This window comes from Mus caroli, unplaced genomic scaffold (genome assembly GCF_978045245.1).
Source record: "Mus caroli unplaced genomic scaffold, Mus_caroli_1 scaffold_6, whole genome shotgun sequence".
Taxonomy (NCBI): Eukaryota; Metazoa; Chordata; class Mammalia; order Rodentia; family Muridae; genus Mus; species Mus caroli.
The window spans coordinates 14,401,255-14,419,331 of record NW_028227261.1 but is presented as its reverse complement, the minus strand read 5'-3'; the positions used below and the strand labels follow the sequence as shown (position 1 = coordinate 14,419,331).

At 50.5% G+C, this 18,077-nt stretch overlaps 1 protein-coding gene across 8 annotated transcripts in view; it reads right to left on the bottom strand.

Annotated features, from left to right (window-relative positions):
• Nucleotides 1–386: 386 nt before the first annotated feature.
• Prdm2 (PR/SET domain 2) overlaps nt 387–18,077 on the bottom strand; it is a 101,360-nt gene continuing 83,669 nt past the window's right edge. For all 8 annotated transcript variants that reach the window (XM_021161466.2, XM_085838710.1, XM_085838706.1 and 5 more), the window contains 2 exons: nt 4,643–4,786; nt 387–2,368 (listed from right to left, as the gene is read on the bottom strand). In XM_021161466.2, the coding sequence (XP_021017125.1) occupies nt 4,666–4,786 (121 nt within the window). In that variant the 3' untranslated portion in view covers nt 387–2,368; nt 4,643–4,665. The remainder of the gene's footprint in view (nt 2,369–4,642; nt 4,787–18,077) is intronic.

Sequence of the window (18,077 nt, the reverse complement as noted above, 5' to 3'; positions counted from 1 at the left end):
TGCCAAGGGCCCAGTTTGATTCCTTGCACCCCCATGTCGACTCACAGCCATATTTAACTCCAGCTCTAGGACATCTAGCATCACTGTTGGGGTGCAGGCCCGCCCCCCCACACACACACACACAGGAAGACAACAGTGTATTGCAATCATGAGACTGACCAGCCATAACTGAATATGGTAACATACTATCTGATGCAAGGGAGAGTGACTTGAAGCTAGAGAAACCTTGCCCAACCAAGGACGTCCCCACCACTGGCCTTCTCTAAGCCTCTGGTTTCTTTCATTCCTAAATCAGAGCCTACCCCACCTTTGCTCCACCAGCCCACAATCCACCAACTGGGAAGATGAAGTCTGAAAACGGAGAATGAGCGTGCACACACTCGGGATTCACAATCGCTCAGCACTTTTATTGTTCATGGTCTTCACATGGCAGAATACTGAATCTTCTTCACTGGGACGGAAATCCACTCGCTCGCTCGGGAAGACCGCCACTGACCAGGAAACACCTCGTCTGACAAAACTTTCTCTTGGTTTTCCTGACAATCTGGGAAGTGTTGAAGGGTGACCCAGCACAGTTTGCACATGCAAAGGGAGGGAGGGAGGGAGGGAGGGAGGGAGAGGGAGAGAGAGAGAGAGAGAGAGAGAGAGAGAGAGAGAGAGAGAGAGAAAGAGAGAGAGAGAGAATCCCCCAAGAGCCCAGCAACATTTTCCAAGTTTGACTGAAAGCAGTTTGCCAAGGCTTTGGGTTCGTGCGGTTTTTCCTGGCTGCAGGGCGGGGCTGGGATACAGTCCGAGTGACCAGCTGTAGGACAGACTGTGTCAGTGGGGTTAGCGACAGCCATGAGTCCATGCTTTCGAGGACTAACTGCAGGGTGCGTAGAAGGAGAAAATTCCAGTTGAAGAAATAAAAGAGGGGCACGCCAGAGTCTGGCTGGGTGGGTAAATCGGAAAACTGTGACACTGGACGATGATGGATGTTTTCCTGCCCATGTGAGGGTCTCCAGGGACCCTTTTTCCTGGACCAGTCAGTCCCCTTACTGCAGCCAGTCAACTGATTAATTAAATAACACATGTTATAAAACTTTAAAAATGGGGCATTTACAGCAGGGTCCATAAATACGTGCTTTTAAAAGTGTCTACATACATATCTACAGAGTTGCAATATCAACCATAGTAGCCCTGAAAAAGACAGCCCCTCTCTTGTGTGACAACTCTCCCAAGTTCTGTCCTCCCACTTTGACAGGTAGGGACCAGATCGGAGCTGAGGAAACATTACCAAAATCGTCTCAGGCATCCTCCGCCCCAAAGGCACAAAACCCAAGGGACCTCAGTGAGCAAGGTCCGTGTTTCTGCCAGGCTCCAACTGTCCACCACAGCAGAGGTCAGAGGTCAGCCCTGCCCTCCCCTGGCAAGCAGTTTTATGGCATCTGAAAATCACCCGTTCAAATCCTCCTGGTTTTTGTTTGTTTGAACCCATCCATATACTTTTTATTTCCCTTTTTTTATTTTTTTTTCCTTTGCTTTACTTTGCAGCTAACTTGCAAGGGTCAAATGCTAATGGTGTGGTGGGTCCCACCATGGGAGACAAAGAAGGGCACAGGAGAGTCACATCTCCACCCCAGTGTCCCTAGACACTGCTTCTACTAAATGAGACCAGGTCTGAGAATGGGCGCGGAGGCTGCATCCTGAGCGCGTGGGCTCCAGGGTTCCCAGTGGAGACTTCAGAGCAGTGGACTCCTGAACCTCAAAGGAGGAAATGACTTGAAAGCTGGCAGCTCCAGTTGCTTAGGGAGAAAATGGGGGTTTCCTAGTGCGAGGGCCAAGGCTCAGGCTCAGCCCTGATGGATCTATATGCTATTTGCTATTGATTCCCAGAGACAGTATGAGGAAAAGGGCGGTGAGGGCGGTGGGGAGGGGTGGCATGAGGGGCAGCTTGACCTCTGAAAGGTCATCCTTAGCTAGGACCCCTCCCCACCCCTCGGGGCCAGATCAAAGTCCCAGCGATGGCAAACGCACAGCTCAAGAAGCACGAAGCAGGGCCAAGGAACTCTTTTAAAAAATTGCATAGAAGGAGACGCCCCTCCCGGGCAGGATGGCTGCACCACAGAGCACGGTTCTGGGCCATGTCCAAGGATCATCCAGAGGATGACATGAAGGTCCTGCTCCTGAGGCTGGGACCACACATATGCACCAGCACACACATACATGCACACATGCACTCTCCTTTCTCTCTCTCTCTCTCTCTCTCTCTCTCTCTCATCCTCTCTCATGTTCATTCTCTCACTCTCACAACTGGGAGAGGTCAGTGCTCTCTGCAGGGCAGACTGCTGGTCCCTTTGGCTTCACTGATTCCAGGTCACTTCAGGTGCTGAGGAGAGACAAAAAGAAAATGACAATGTCAGCCAGTACTCGCTGAACTTCCGATGTGATCTATGCATTACATTAAGCAGTTTCCTGAAGTATGATGGACATATGGATAAAAGCCCCACTGGATATCTTTGAGGCATATGTCCAGCATCAGATGAAGATGCAGAATGTGACCCTAACCCATCCTGAACCATCCCCCTCAGGATACCTCCCCACACACAGCATCACTTTAGACGGCTGGCCCTTGCCTGTCTCCCTGACTTCCTTCCTTCCATCCTGGCGTCCTGCCTCCCACACTCTAGCCACGCACCCTCACCACTGAGCAACATCCTCAATGCCTCTTTACTTTATTTTGAGACACTTTCACAATGTGGTCCAAGGGGACTTCAAACTCTGAAATCCTCCTGCATCAGCTTCCTACACGTCTGGAACTATATCGTGTACCACCAAGCCTAGCTCATTTTTAAAAACGTAGACCACACATTGAACTGATGGGCACCTAAGGCTCTGTGCTTCAGTTTTGCATGTCTGTGAAGTTCTGGGCATGCAGTTATAGCTCTGTCTGTCTGAACATGCTGTGTTTCTGTCCATCTGACCATGTGGGTGTAGCTCTGTCTACATGCTGCTCTATAATATGTGGAAACGTGCCACATCTGTCTGTCTGTCTGCTCCACTGCTGACGCACAACTCAGACGTTCCTGGTGGGTCAGTGATGCTCCTGGCATGGCACCACTGGAACTTCCTGTGTGGGTCTAGAAGCCATGGATGATGTACCTGTGCCAAGGTGATGCTGGCAGAGGTACTGCTAAGCCCAAAGGAGCCAGGATGTCAGTTTTGGTGGCCACTAATGGCTGGTTCTCCCTGTGAGCCAGCGTTTGCCCCTTGCTTCCCTCAAAGGTTCACACAGACTCTATGGCAGACAGCACAGATGCTCATGCATCATGAAGGAAACAGGCTCAGAGAGGACTAACTTTTCCTGAGATCACAGGAAGTTTAGGTCCTCAGAGTGACCTTCTCTCCTGCACGCATGTGGCCAGCTCTCCCTCCCTGGGCATAGTCACCTAAGGTTCACCTCCATCCATTCCAGGACTCAGAGGACCAGAGTTCTGATGCACGTCCTACCCACCCAATTCCCGCTTGAAACAGGAGGGTGCGGACCTGTGTGCTATCATCTTGAGCTGAGGTTCTATGTCTCAGATGTCCAAACCTTTCTGTAGCTGTGTCTGGTAGGTTCTACAATGAACTGTGTCTCCCTGGAAGCCCTGTGTTGTAGTCAAACCCCTCAGTGTGATGGAGCAGGACCTTGTGGAGATGGTTAGGGCCCCATCATGTGCGGACATGGTAAGAAAGAAGATACTGTCTACAATCCAGAAAGAGTGTCCCCACCAGAACCGACCGTAGCAATCCTGAAGGTTGTCCTCTGACCTCTACATACACATGTGCATACACACAATGCTTTGGAATACTAGATTTGTTATTTGTTATTTCCTTATGTGTATACAAGGCACGCTGGTGACTACTACCCTCTCTCCCCCTCCTTTGTCTCCTCCCACCTACCCCCCCCCCCCCGCCCACACCTTTTTCGAGCCCCTCTCCCAATAAGTTCCTTTTCAGTCTTCCTGAGTTATTGTTTTGAGACCCATTGAGTGTAACCAGGGCTGTCTGTGTGATTGTGGGTTTGGACCTCTCCACTAGAGACATCTAGTGGAGCTCACCAGTGGGTACTCAACTGACAGCACTGGCTCCCCATTTCCCAGAGCCTCCCAGTGGCCATCGCTTCAGCAGTGGGAATACAAGGGCCGTGCACCCTCCCTTCCGTGGTTGAGGGTTGGCAGGCCTGGTGCAGGCAAGCATATGCACTGATCTCATCGCTGGACCGGTTGTATTACACAATGTTAAGAGAAGTCTCTTACTGCCTGAGTCTGTTTGGGATGCCATAGCAAAATATCATCCAATGGGCAACGTCAACACAGAATGGTTTGCCATTCTCTCCTCTGGAGGCCAAAAGTCCTCCTTTACACATACGGAAGTTGAGACTTGGAGAAACTGACTTGTAGCCCTACAGCCAGCAAATGGTGAAACTAGGGTTTGAACCCTGGTGGTCCAGAATCTACTTGCTAAGCTATAAAACCCGTGCCTGCAGAAGGCCCCGTGCTAGCCTGGAGGGTGCTTGACACGCCATCTCTCCCGCTTACTCACTCACCCAAGATGTACCTGGACCCCACCCTCGGACCCAAGAGCCAGGAGACGGTGCCAGGGTGCCTCTGCCTCCTACCTGTTAAGGAGCAGACAAAGTGCCTACTCTTTGAAGAAGGGTCCCTGGAACGGAGTTGCTGCTGCAGCCTTGACCTTTCTGCATTGTCTGGTAATATAAGGGGCTGTTGATGAGGCGCATCGCGATGCCAGGCGGAGGCTGTAGCTGTATGGAAAGAAGAGCGCAGGTCATCAGCAGCAACCAGTTTGGGCCTCTGGCATCACTGAAGGTGCAGGGATATCTTTGCCACCCATATCTCCCAGGCCCACACAAGGTGGCTCTTCCTGCATGTTCGCGCCACATACCTGGAGGGGTAACAGAACTTCCTAATGGAAATGTCAGTCCAGGGCCCTTTGTGTTTCACTTTTAAAGAAGTGTTTGGAAGAGAGATGACCCCAGCCACCTCTCATCTTCTTTTGTCACACAGACAGCTTGTGCCCAGCTGGGCTCCCACCTCCTCTGGGAAAGCTGCCCTCTTTGCCTCCTGTGAGAGCACCCCATGCCTCATCCCCACGCTGTCTCCCCATTTCCATCCTTGGCATCCTGAACTGCTATTGTGGGACACAGGAGCTGCTCTCCTTCTGGGGCACTAAGAGCTCATGGCTCCTTAGCTGCTGCCTGCACCATTGGCTTAGCATGACAAGAGCCGGAATGGTTGTATGTGCCCGTAACCCCAGCAGCCCAGGAGGCTGAGGCAGGAGAATGGTGAGATTGGAGCTAGCTTGACTTATACTATTGACTGTGCTTCATATAGACCAGCTCCCTTCTTCATACGAGCGACTGACTCAGACCTGTATTATCCTGAATTGACAGAAGGGAAAATGGAGGCACCGAGAGCCCAGGAGCCATCATCATGGGAATCAGCATTATTTAACCAGGGCATGTGCTTGTCAGTGTCTGGTAGTATTTGGGTTGTCACACTGGAGGGGTGTTACACACACACACACTACATATGTTAAGCAATGCTCAGAAAGTTATGAAACACCCCACTATGCACAAGGCAGCAAACAGCTAGAGTCTAACACAGTAGCACCCGCCCCTTAGCAACAAGGGATCTTCTCCAAGACACTCCATCCCCAGTGGGAGCTTGAAACTACTGAGCCTAGTACTGAGACAGTACTGAGCCCAGTACACAGCATGGTTATCCCCACACATACAAGCTGTAGTAAAGCTTAACTTAGAAATCAAATGAGCCAGGCCTGGTGGCTCATGCTTGTAACCCCAGCACATAGAAGCTGAGGCAGGAGCATCACATGAGTTTGGGGGTCAACCTGTGCAACAGTTTCCCATCAGCCTAGGCTAGAATAAGATCGCTGAATGTTCTTTTTCTCTTAATTTCTCGCCGCATGTTCAGCTTCCCTCTGAGAAGCCTTGACAGCTACTCTCTGGCATCTGATACCACCCTTCCTTGTGAACCTATCCAACATTCAAAATCAGCCCCTAGACACAGAAGTCTTTGCAGGCCCCACCTTCCTCTCTAGGCGGCCCCTCTTCGCCAGGAGGCAGCAAACACAGACATTTCCACAAGGGGGCGCACTCTCTCCCCAGCCCAGGGTTTCTGCCCTAGTGTTTCCCAGCAACCTGCAGGAACGGCCCATTCTGTCATTACCCCTGGGCATCTTTGGCAGGAAGGGAAGACAATTTCAGCCACACTCCCATGGCCTCTGTGAATTCCACATCCTTTCTCTCTGAATCCTCCACCCCAGCAGTCAAAAAGAGCAAATGATTCTATGTTCATTTCACAGATAAGAAAATGGAGACATGACTCAAGGACAGGGGCTTATTCTTGGGGTGGCAGAGCTCCCTGACTGTGGTGGACACCAGGTCACCACCTAGGTGACTCTCACGAAGTCTGCGGTTAAGACTCATCTGTGAGATAGACTCCTTCCTGCCTTGGGAGGTTGGGTGCTCACAGCAACTCTGGAACGAGTTGGTCCCCTGCTTAACCTAAGGATTATATGAGTTCCTGAGCCCCAGTGCAGGTGACAACCACCTCATGATCCTGGAGGTAAGCTTGGGGAGCTGAGGTCTGAACCTAGGTCTGACCCCAAGCCTGACATTTCCGAGCTAAGTCTCCCAGAGGGGACATCACCTGGACATTTGGGAGACCCCTTGAATTCAGATCCTGACCTCAACTTGTGACACACATCATCTCTTTCTTGGTTGGTGACTGGTACTCTCTTGACATCCTGAAAGCCAGACCGATGGGGGTCTTCCTGTCCCCTCCTCAGCTGCTGTTGGAGGCTATCTGGTTCACCTTCCTCCCTCAGTCCCCCACCATGGACCACCTCTCTCCAGGTTTCCTACAATGTTCCTTCCTCACGGGGCTTTTCCTGGCCACACGGGCCTCCCTCCAGTCTGTTCTGCAGAACTGTGATCTTTCCCCACAAAGGGCACATTAGACCACGACACCCCTTCACTGCGCCTCTCCCTCCCACCACCCTCAGGACAAGCCTACCTTTTTTCTATACTTAGGATGTACAGCTCTACTGATCTCCTAGCCTACCTCTGTCAGTTCAGGGCTCACTGCTTCAGCTAACCCGGCCAGAGGGTTTGGTAGCAGCTGGTTTTGGACAGCTAAGAAACACAGCCATGTTCCTAAGATTCCCTTTTAAGCATCTGACTTCCCTGAGATTGAAGCTGTGTTGAGGGAGGGGAGGGCTTTCTCTGTGCTTCACATGCACTGGCTCTGCGCAAGGGGGGTGCACCACCCGTAGCTTGCACAAGGTACCTTTCAGAAGCTGCACTTCAGGAAACAAAGTCCATAGGCCGCACACACCATGCAGCCTACCCCCAATCTGTACGGACAGATGGCATAGTGCAGACACCGTAGACAGAGCTCCTTACCCACACCTGGCACTTAGGCAAGGCTCGGAAAAGGTGAGCCACTCGTGGCACGCAGAACACAACCTATTCTATCAGGCAGCCATTTCTACTTCCTGTGTGTGTACTCTGCCAGGCTGTTCAGTCTATCAGGACTCTCTTCCTCTCAAGACGCCCCTTCCTTCCTCTAGGTCTTTACTCAGATGTTTCCCTGTTAAAGACTGTACCCGACCCCTCCTGGAAGATCTATAGGTGATTAATAGCTGCTGGAGGACATGGAGGAGACATGCTATTCAGTGGTGTGGCCACTGTTGAGGTGACAGCGATCCTGTACAGAATCCTCACCCATACTCCTATCAGCAACACTAATGACTCCCAGTGAACGGGTCACAGAGGGGAGGGGGGGAGGGGGGAGGGGAGGAGGAGGAGAGGAAAAGATGACAGCTAGTTGGAAAGAGAAAGGGGACCAGTGAGAGTCAGAAAGGGAGAGGAGAGGACAATGGGAGATGAATATGACTAAATTACACTATATACATGTATCAAAACATCATCATGAAACCTATTATTATGTAATTGTGCAAATAATTCCCCCCACCCCCACCATTCAGGCTTCTGCCCTATGGCCTATAGAGGAACAGCTCTGTGTCCAAGGGAGCTGGGTTCTAGGGCTCAGGCCTCAGGCTGCCAAAGGGTTATGTTCCCTTTTCAGCTCCCAGGGATCCGTGTGAAAGGAACCCAGGTAAGATGGTATGTACAGGAGAAATGGGAGGAAGTTCAGAAGAGGGGGTGTGGGAGGAGATTGGGATGGAGGGAGGTGATACAGGGGCATAGAGGAGCAGCCAAGAGCAGCTAAGTCTCAGGCTGTCAGCAACACATGGTCCCTGAGGGAGTTAGTCTGCTTGTTTGTCCTGGTGACGGAGCCCCAGTGGTTACCACCAAGCCTTGGGGAGCAAGGGAAAAGGTTAGGTCACACCTGAGCTTTCTCAGGGACAGGGGACAGGGAACCTGAGACCAAGGTGAAATAAAGCCATAACAAAAACTACAAAGAAAACAACAACAACAAACAAAACAGAAACAGAAACCAAAACCTCAGAAGGGGGCTGGGGTGTGGCCCGGTTGGCAGCTTGCTGGCAGTTATGGGTTCAAATCTACCAGCACATAAACCCAACGTTCTGGTGCTGGGGAGGCAATCAGAAAGCCAAAGTCATCCTAAGCTACGGCAGGAGTTCGAGGCCACTTTAGGCTACATGAAACCCTATCCCAAAATAAATAAGTAGAAGATAGGTAACTTTATCAAGAAGTCGTTTTAAAAAATAACTTAAAATTGGCAAAAGATACCAAGTCACTGAACAAATTTCAAATATAAACACTGCTAAGTGGCACAGCAAAAGAACAGCACATACCATCACCTTCAAAAGCCAGAATGAAGTGGCCTTTGCATGTGAGGAGACACGGCAAACCCAAGAACAATCCCCAGCTTCCACCACAGAGGTCCCTCCACAACTCCTGAAGTCTGCCCACTGCACCCCTCTTGAAGCCACATTCCCAGACCTAATGCATACACAGATCGTTGTCCAGCACAGCAAGGAGACCTGAAGCACAGCACAGGGTGTCAAAGCCTGGCTCCCTGGGCTCATGTGTGGTAGACATAGCCACAAGGCAAACAGGCACCCAGGACTCCTCAGCCCATAATGGTTAAGTGATCATTATGTACAGAAATGAAGGCAGGAGGGAGGCCGAGACCATGCAGAGGGAAGGCAAGGGCTGCAAAGTCAGAGGAAGGCTGTATGTGAGATGCCAAATGTGGATCTCAAAAGCACTTGGTTCTTAGAGATGCTTGGGCAGAGGCGTGTCTAAAACACCAGAGAGGTGAAGGGGAGGGGAGGAGAGGGGAAGGGAAGGGAGGGGAGAGGAAGATCTTGTAGGCCCTGGGTGAAATGAGAGCTCGCTTGTCCCTGATGGGACAACTGTGGGTTTCCAGGGCCAGAACTGAGAAGACCAGCCACCAGGCACTTGATGCCATCTGGGAACAAGTGATGGGGGCAGAGGGCTGGCCTTTGTGAACTCCTGGAGGCTGAGCAGTGAAAAGCCCCAGCTTTACACACACTGGGATCATGGCAGGAGAAGGGCAGGTAATGACACGGTTGGACATGGGTGTGTGAAGAGAACATTCAGTCTAGCTTAGCTCCAGAGCAGGATGAGTTTGTCCTGCTGCTGTGAGGAAGGGACTCCAGGGAGAGCCAGGCCAGGTGGGAGCAGATTCAACTTGCAATACTGACTAGGCACCCAGGGGACATGTCAGGTGTATGGCTGACCCAAGACCCAGATAAAAACATGAACCCGGGACTGGTCAGCACCCAAAGTTGAAGGCAGGGGCAAGGGGTCCAGGGGCCAAAGGTGCAACGGGATGTGGAGGAACTGCATCCAGGTATAAAGACTCTTGGGGACAAGTAACAGTGACCACCATTAGGGTGGGACACCACCAAGGCCCAGAGCCACCACACATTTAGTCTCTCAGAGGCCAGTGTTAACCTTGGGAGCTGTGATTCCCACAACTGATGGACACAAATGCTCAACAGAGACTTCAAGAGAAGGCTGAGAGGAAAGCACGAGTAGGCAGAGACTAGGTCATGGGAGCAAAGTGAGGACCTTGGAGAGAGCAGGTAACTTAAAGGGACAGGAGCTCTCCAAGGCATGAGGGTGGCTGCTGGGTCTCTGCCTGGCCTTCACCTGGCTCTTCTCTCTCTCTCTTTCTCTCTCTCTCTCTCTCTCTCTCTCTCTCTCTCTCTCTCTCTCTCTCTCTCTCTCTTTCTGGCACAGACGACATTGGGCCTCACACTGATGTCTCACCCATCTCTATAAATTTGTGGCACAGTTCACTGGCAATCAGTACTGGAGGTTCTGTATTGTGCGGGAGGTGGAGGGGAAGGTCAAAGGCGTGGTAGCTGGTGTCAAGGGAAGACAAGCCTGAAACCTCTGCTGAAATCCTCTGTGTACTGAGTGAAGGAGCCACCAGACACCTCCAGCAATGCCGGTCACCTGGCATTACCCATTGTGGGCACCTGGGTGATCCAGGAGGCCCTTCCCATTCAGAGCCTAGCTCTGCCTCCGACTTGCCTTGGGGCCTCTACAAGATTCCTCAACCTCTCTGAGGCACAGGAGACTCTCCTGCAAAGTAAGTACCTCAAGAAGAGGTGGTGGCGTTGGGCGTGGTGGCACACGCCTTTAATTCCAGCACTCGGGAGGCAGAGGCAGGCAGATTTCTGAGTTCGAGGCCAGCCTGGTCTACAAAGTGAGCTCCAGGACAGCCAGGGCAACACAGAAAAACCCTGTCTCAAAAAACCAAAAAAAAAAAAAAAAAAAAGAAGGAGAAGGAGAAGGAGGAGAAGGAGAAGGAGAAGGAGAAGGAGAAGGAGAAGGAGAAGGAGAAGGAGAAGGAGAAGGAGAAGGAGAAGGAGAAGGAGAAGGAGAAGGAGAAGGAGAAGGAGAAGGAGAAGGAGAAGGAGAAGAAGAAGAAGAAGAAGAAGAAGAAGAAGAAGAAGAAGAAGAAGAAGAAGAAGAAGAAGTGGTAGCATGACAGTGTTTGTGACCTGAACACTGGGGGGTCGAGGAGGGTGCTATTTTGGGTCCTTTGCAAGAGTTCTTTGAATCCCCTCCCCTGTGAGGTAGGGCACCATGATCCTGTCTTATTGGAGGGGAAAGAAGAGGTTCAAAGGAGTGGAGGCACCAGCTAGCCAAGTTTACAGGGAAGCGGTCACAATATGAATCCAGAACCATTTGCTCCCAAGCCTATTTGCACCCCTGACATAGGTCCAGCAGCAGTAGCGATGGAGGGTTCTTCAGTGTGGGGTTCCTCTGCCCTAGATCTGCTGACAGACCTCAAGGAGCATGCTCGGTCTGCTTTGAGTTGTCCCTTTCCAAGCTCAGAGGAAGCTGGGAACAGAGGCTCTCTAACTCAGATGCCCTGGTAATGCTTAAAACACCAAAGATAGGCCTCAGAGCCTTCGATATTTGGACTTGGCTCCCCCCACCCCCACCCCACCCCACCCCCCATAGCTCAGCACTGGACATGAGAGCAGGCTTGAAGAGTTGGTGAGCTCCGTACTTCTGCTCAAAATGAGGTCCACGGACGGGCAGCACAGTAACCATGTAGGTGTGACCTACAGATGCTCAGAACCAACAAAAAATCTTAGAAGAAACTGACAGGGGTGGGGCTGGGGGCGATATGCTGAAGGCTTCGAGGGCCTGCAGCTGAGGACAGGTAGGTAGAGACAGATGTACAAATACTTTCTGATCTGGGTTGGGGCTGGTGTCCAGCAGCTGTAAACAAGTCCCTCTAATGCAGGAGTGGGGAAGAAAAGGCAGGTGGTCCCAGAGGGCCAGAAAAAACGCTGGCCCTCCTGGGTTGCCAGATGGCTCAGCAGGTTAAAATGCTTGAATAGCTGAATGGGATTGCTGTGATTTACATAAAAACCGCCAGAAGTAGTGGTGCAATCCCAGCACTCCTACAGGGGGAGGAAACAGGAGACTCACTAATAAGGCAACTAGACACTGTTGTGGAAATAAGAGCAATCTTGTCTCAAAAAGAAGTGGAATGCACCATGAAATGAGTACATCTACACACACACACACACACACACACACACACACACACACACACACAAAAGCAGAAAGAAAAAATTCTTGGGCCTGGCTGGTTCTGAGTCTTATGACACTGGGGCAAGCTGCAGTTGACATGGGCAGTCGGCAAGCACAGCCTAGGCTCCTGCTTTTGGGGGCTCTTTTAGTTTCATCTCCTCTTTAACACTGTAAGATGCCCATACCCTTTTGATGGAGGAGGGTTTCTGTTCCTTTCCAACAGGCCCACAAGGCCCTGGCCTCTTTCTCACCTAAAAGGTCTTATCTATTGAGCTCTGTCCTGTTGGGGCTTCTAGTAGAAGGTCAAACCTGTTTGGTCTGAGCACCACTACTTCTGGCGTTTTTTATGTCTAGTGTGTAGCAAGCTCCTAACACTTGACCCAATTAACAGGAAGGCTGGCAGGCCAGCCAGGCCTGAGGACCTCAGCCAAGGAAGTTGCCAGTGGGGAAACCCCTGTGCGGACGCCTCCCTTCCAGCCAGCAGAGGAAGAGGCCAGCAGTGCAGTGTGGTAAGGAAGCTGCCACTGGCTTCTGTCTCACGAGGGCAAGAGCTGGTGGAGTGTAGGGAGCCCTAGGAACACAGAAGGAAGCTTGGGAGTCGGGAGTCTTAACTGGATAGACTCTCCTTTCCCTTCCAGCTGAACCGAAACAACCAACTGCAAAGGCGCCAAAGGACAGCTTGTATCTGTCCATTTCCCACCTACGGGGCCATCACTGCTGGGGGCACAAAGGGGCGCCCAGAACGTGCATCCTGGGACAATAAGGAACAAATCCACATCTGAGCTCTCCAACATGCAGGTCCCTACTCCCAAGAGTCAAATTCTCCAAGCACTTGCATCCCAGAGGGGTTCACTCTCTTGCCAGAGTCCTGCCCAGAACATGGGTCAAGGTGTCTGTTTTTAACAACTCTGTGAATACATCTGAAGATTCAGACCTCTCCCACAGACCCCACCCCCATCCCACCTAGTGCTGCCTCTTACGTTTCAGGGACATCATCTCTGCAGGAACCCTGCTACCGCTTGAGCCAGCATAGGAATGATCCCCCTGACTTTCTCCTCTCTACATCTCTCTCGAATGCTACTTCCAGGTTCTTTTTTTTTTTTTTTTCCTCCAGTTGAGTGAAAACACACCATTTGCAATGAAGCTGAGAAGAGAAATAAATACATGTGCCAGGAATGCTGACTGCCAGAAAATTAAGACAACCTGTGTGGAAAATCTAAAGAGGGATGCTCTTCCCTGGACGGTACATGGAATTGTTCTTGTCAGTGACAACGCCCTTTGGAGATGCTGAAAACATCATTGGGACCTGTCTTTAAAAGAAGAGCTTAGCCAAAGATGTCAAAAGACGAGGTGAGTACCAGGGCCAAGCAGGGCTCAACCTTCATGGGGTTTGCTATTGGTAGGCTTCATGTGATGTCAGTGGTGAAGATGGTTCATCCTAAGAACAAGCCCAGAGGTGTGCAGCTCACGAAGGCCTTACTGCCCCCACCTCCGTGGAGAAGCCTGGTGTTCCTGGCTGGCAGAGAGTCCCAGACACACGGCTGGCACTGTCACTGGAAAGGCATGCTTACCATGTGAACACATGGCATTAGTCAATGAGAATGGAGCTGCCAAAAGAGCAGGGACATCGTGGGATGGGGGCCAGGTCCCGCCTTCGCTTCTGTGCCTTCCCCCAAAGTCCTCACCCTGTCTGGCGCCAACCTCAACAGTTTAACCTGCTCTACAAATGGGAGGAGACAGTATGGCCTCAGGTCACCTGTCCCACCCTGGGCTGCTTCTCCAGCTCACTGGGTGGAGACCTTCTAGAAAGGCTCCTCCTGGCTGGGGACAGACAACCTGGCCCAGCTACATGCTGCTTCTGACTTGGGGAATACACGGGCTTGCAGCCACGTGTAGGCAGGTATAGAATGGCATTCTCTCCATTTCTTCCCTTACCTGCCCTTGCTAACGGCATGCTGGGGGCCTTGTTCCTTGAGATTTATTCACCAAGAACTGTGAGATGGGTATGCCAGCATTTCAGACAGGGTAAGCACCTTGCCCAAACCCAGACACCTGGCTTGAAGAACCAGGGTTGAACTCAAGCAGTATAGATTCGAAAGGATAGGAGGCAGCTCATTACTGACCCAACCTCTTTCCCCCATTTATCTAACTTGTTGGCACTATGTGATGTAGCCTTGAGCCAGGCTCAAACACTGCACACCCGGGGAGGCAGAGGAGGATGCTCTCCAAGGAGACGGATTTGCTCAGGGACCTATGCTAAGCCTCAAGAAGACCAATGTATAGTTTCGTGTGCTCATGTGCATGTCAAAGACAGAGGACAAGCCTCAGGTGTTGTTCACCTTGTTTTTAGACAGGATCTCTCCTTGGCCTGGAAGTCACCAAGGAGTCTTGGCTATCTGGCCAGGGAGCTCTAAGAATCTACCCATCTCTGCCTCCTCAGGGCTAGGACACAACTGAACCCATTTCGGGAATAATGTTTTCATTAATGACTCCTGGGAAGCAAACACTGGCTCAGTGGTGGTCAAGATTTACAGAGGCACCGAGCTGTAACCATTGGGTACAGTATGCTGGGGTGACTAACTAAAGGCAAATGAGCTCAACTGTGTCATTCAGTCCATAGCTGGTGTCATAGCAAAAGGTCAGAGTGTTTCTGGGGCCTCCCCACCTTGCCAGCTCCTGTGCTTCAACACTTTAGGCAACAGTGAGCATCTGACACACTCAGTGACTGAGAAGACCAGTTTTGTTCATCTGCAGCCATCAACCTTTGATTCTGCCAGCTGCTTTATTACAGCAACTCTGACTCATGGGCGTGATGGAGAAATCACTAAGGTGAGTGACATTAGGCTGTGGAACAAGGCTTTAGAGACATGTTCAAACACAGCTCAGCCATGTGGGTACAGCACTGTGCAAATCAGCCAACGTAGAAGTCAACAGGGGGCTTCCTTATTCTGGGTTAAAAAAAAAAAATCAGAAGACACAAGAGCAGTGTCTGCAATGTATTCTGGGTGGCAGTACTGGAAAGGGAGCCCACAGATGCCAAGTGTCAGGACTAAAGTAGGAGATGATTCTATTTCCAGCTCCCAAACTTGGATGAACATAATTGAAAACCTTGTAAGCCTATGTGGCTAGCTCAACTCCCTACGTTCAGGTGGCTTGGCTGAACAACTTTCCTGTAAGGCTTCAGGTTGACTGTGGAGACAGCAGCCAAATGTACCCATCTCTGAATGAATGAATGGTGTTACGCTGTACTGCCAGCACATGCAGCCTCTGCAGATTGTTGATCAGCTGTCATGTTTTTCAAGTATGAACATGTGTAAGTACACATGAAAGCCAGAAGACAAACTTGAGGGCCATTCTTGCTCCCCATGTCCTTTGAAATAGGTAACTCTCAGTGGCTTCGAGCTTGCTAGTTAGGCTAGACTGAAAGGCCACCGAGCCCTGGCGGGTTGAAATGTACCTGTTTCTGCCCTCCCTGTAGGAGGTTCTGGGGATTGAACTCAGGCACTTTTGCTTACAAAGCGAGTTCTTTACTCACTCTGCTACCTCCCCCAGACCACACTATGAGGATTATAGTCTGAGGTACAAACCTTTAGTGAGGTTTGTCATCACCTGGCTCTACAAAGTAGCCCTACTCTTTCACTAGATTCTAATTGATCATTTCAACAGCTCCAATAGTCACATTTTAACCCCAAACTCCTGGAGTTAAGTTTCCTTAGGGGGTCTTTGAAGTGGAGTAGCTTTCTTTTCTTTCTGTTATCTCACCAGCTGTGTTTCTGTATAGCCATCAGGGCTGTGGCTGGTGCTGGGGACACATGGGATAGGCGGGTGCTACACCAAGCTGACCCAAGTAATGATTCCTATTTCCTCCTCAGGAAACTGCAAAAGGACAGACAAGCCAGAGAACCCTCAGTTCTGACTTTAGGACAGCCCTGGACTTCGACACTGTCCCTGACTTGCCAGTCACTAGAGGGTTATAAAGGCGAAGAGAAAACATGCACGAAAGAGCCTGACAACTGAACTCTATACCAAGGAGAGACAGACAGTAAAAGCAAGAGGAATGCAGAATTAGAACAGGAAGGAAAGCGCCTGAAGAGTAATATATATCTTTTAAGATGGAAAGGAATCCGTAGTCTGGTTACAACTCATTTGGGAAGCTGATTTCAAAGCCTCGGGGGTTATAGTTTAGCATATCTAGAACCTTCCATAAGCTTCCCAGGGCTCTGGGTCAGACACAGAATGGTACCGTTCAATACTCCAGCAAAACACTCCCCTCACCTAAGCAGGTCACATAGAGCTCGGAATGTCACCCCAGGGAGACGGTGGCTCCCAGTGCCACTAATGGGCTTTAGAGAAGACACATGCTTAAGGACAGCAACAGAAGTCATTTTGCACAGTAGTTACTTTAATCCCCACGCCTGGGCTCAACCTGAACACAAGCAGCAGGGGTTTCTTCAGCAGCCCCTTCCCTCCAAAAGTCCTTCAGTGACCATCGCCACGAGACTGCTCAAAGCACTTCAAACCCACTTCACATGGAGACAGTTCCTGAATGTCACCTGGCAGGTACTCAGCGACACCCCCCAAGATTACATTACTTTGGTACTTGACACCAAGTGGGTGTTGACAGCCGCTACCAGGCCTTCCCAGGAGCCTGTGTCACCTTTATTAACACTCGAGGCCAGCACGGGTGGAGGCCTTGTCCTTACTGACAGAACCAAGGGAATCTTAGTCGTTCAGCTGGGACCAGCTCCAGCTCCTCTCTACTGAAACAAAACCGAGCTCTGGACAGTGATGTGTGTGTCAGTCAGGCTTAGAGTTACAGAAATGATTTGAATACAACCGTGGTTCAGCACAGCACCTTCATCAGACTTTTGGGGTGTGGGGTGCCCTTACAGTAGTGTGGAACAGGATCCAAGTACTGTCACCTCTCCCTCTGGGTTACCTGTACTGAGAATTCTACTTCCCCCAGATCCCAGGAGAACAGAGAGTGAGGTCCATTATACACTCGGAAAAGATGCCATACAAGGAAACACTGGCTACTTTTGCTCAACAGGATTAGTGCATTCCAGGCATCATCTCTAAGCCCAGGGGCACAGGAATGCTCTCCGGCTCCAGAGTAAGATATAGAGTATAGCCAAATACCTGGTGATCCACACCATGTTCTCTGCCTGGCAGGAGCCAGAGGCCAGACTGAACACATCCAGTCAGTAAATGCAACCAGAAGCTAGCTGAAATGCCACTGCTTCCTAGCTGCGCTGGCAGGGGCTGGTCCTGGTTATAAGTGAGAAGAGGATGCTATGACCACAGAACTAAATCCAAGAGGCTTACATGACTTCACCCCAGCAAGGAATACTGAAATATCTATCAGCAGAAAACAGCTCTGAAAACAATACAGGGATTATACCCGAAGGTTGACAATACAGTCTTGCTGCTTACGTGTGTTGCAAATTCTACGTCTCCATGACAAGAATCGGGTTTAAAAATTACATTTAGATTGATGCCGACTTAATACATTATTAAAGTAGAACTCCAGTAGATACAGTCAGCGTCTAAATATGACAGATTCCTGCTCGGAACATAAACGTACACTTCAGAGTCCCAGACTCTGTGGCTCCCTACCTAAATGGCATTACAGTCTTGCTCCGTTCGTCCGTCCAACAACCCAGAGAGCATTTATCACAAGATCCCCAGAGAAGCGGCTTCTTTAGCAAGCTTTCGGCTCTGCTTTGTTGGCTAATGTCTTCTTTAAGATGTCTATGTTCCTTGTGACGTCTGCCTGGATTTCTTAACACTTTCTTCCTTCAGAGGCTTTCAAAGGACACCAAGCCAGCACAAGTGAGGCAGAAAACACAAGTATTTTCAAGACCTTCATGGCTCAAAATTGAATGATTTTTGGAATCGCTTTAAGTAATCTAGTGCAGTCACGTAAGCGTGACCCCACCCCATCTCTAGTTCTCAAGATTAGTCAGAAAGTAAGTGAAGCTTACAGAGACCCTTA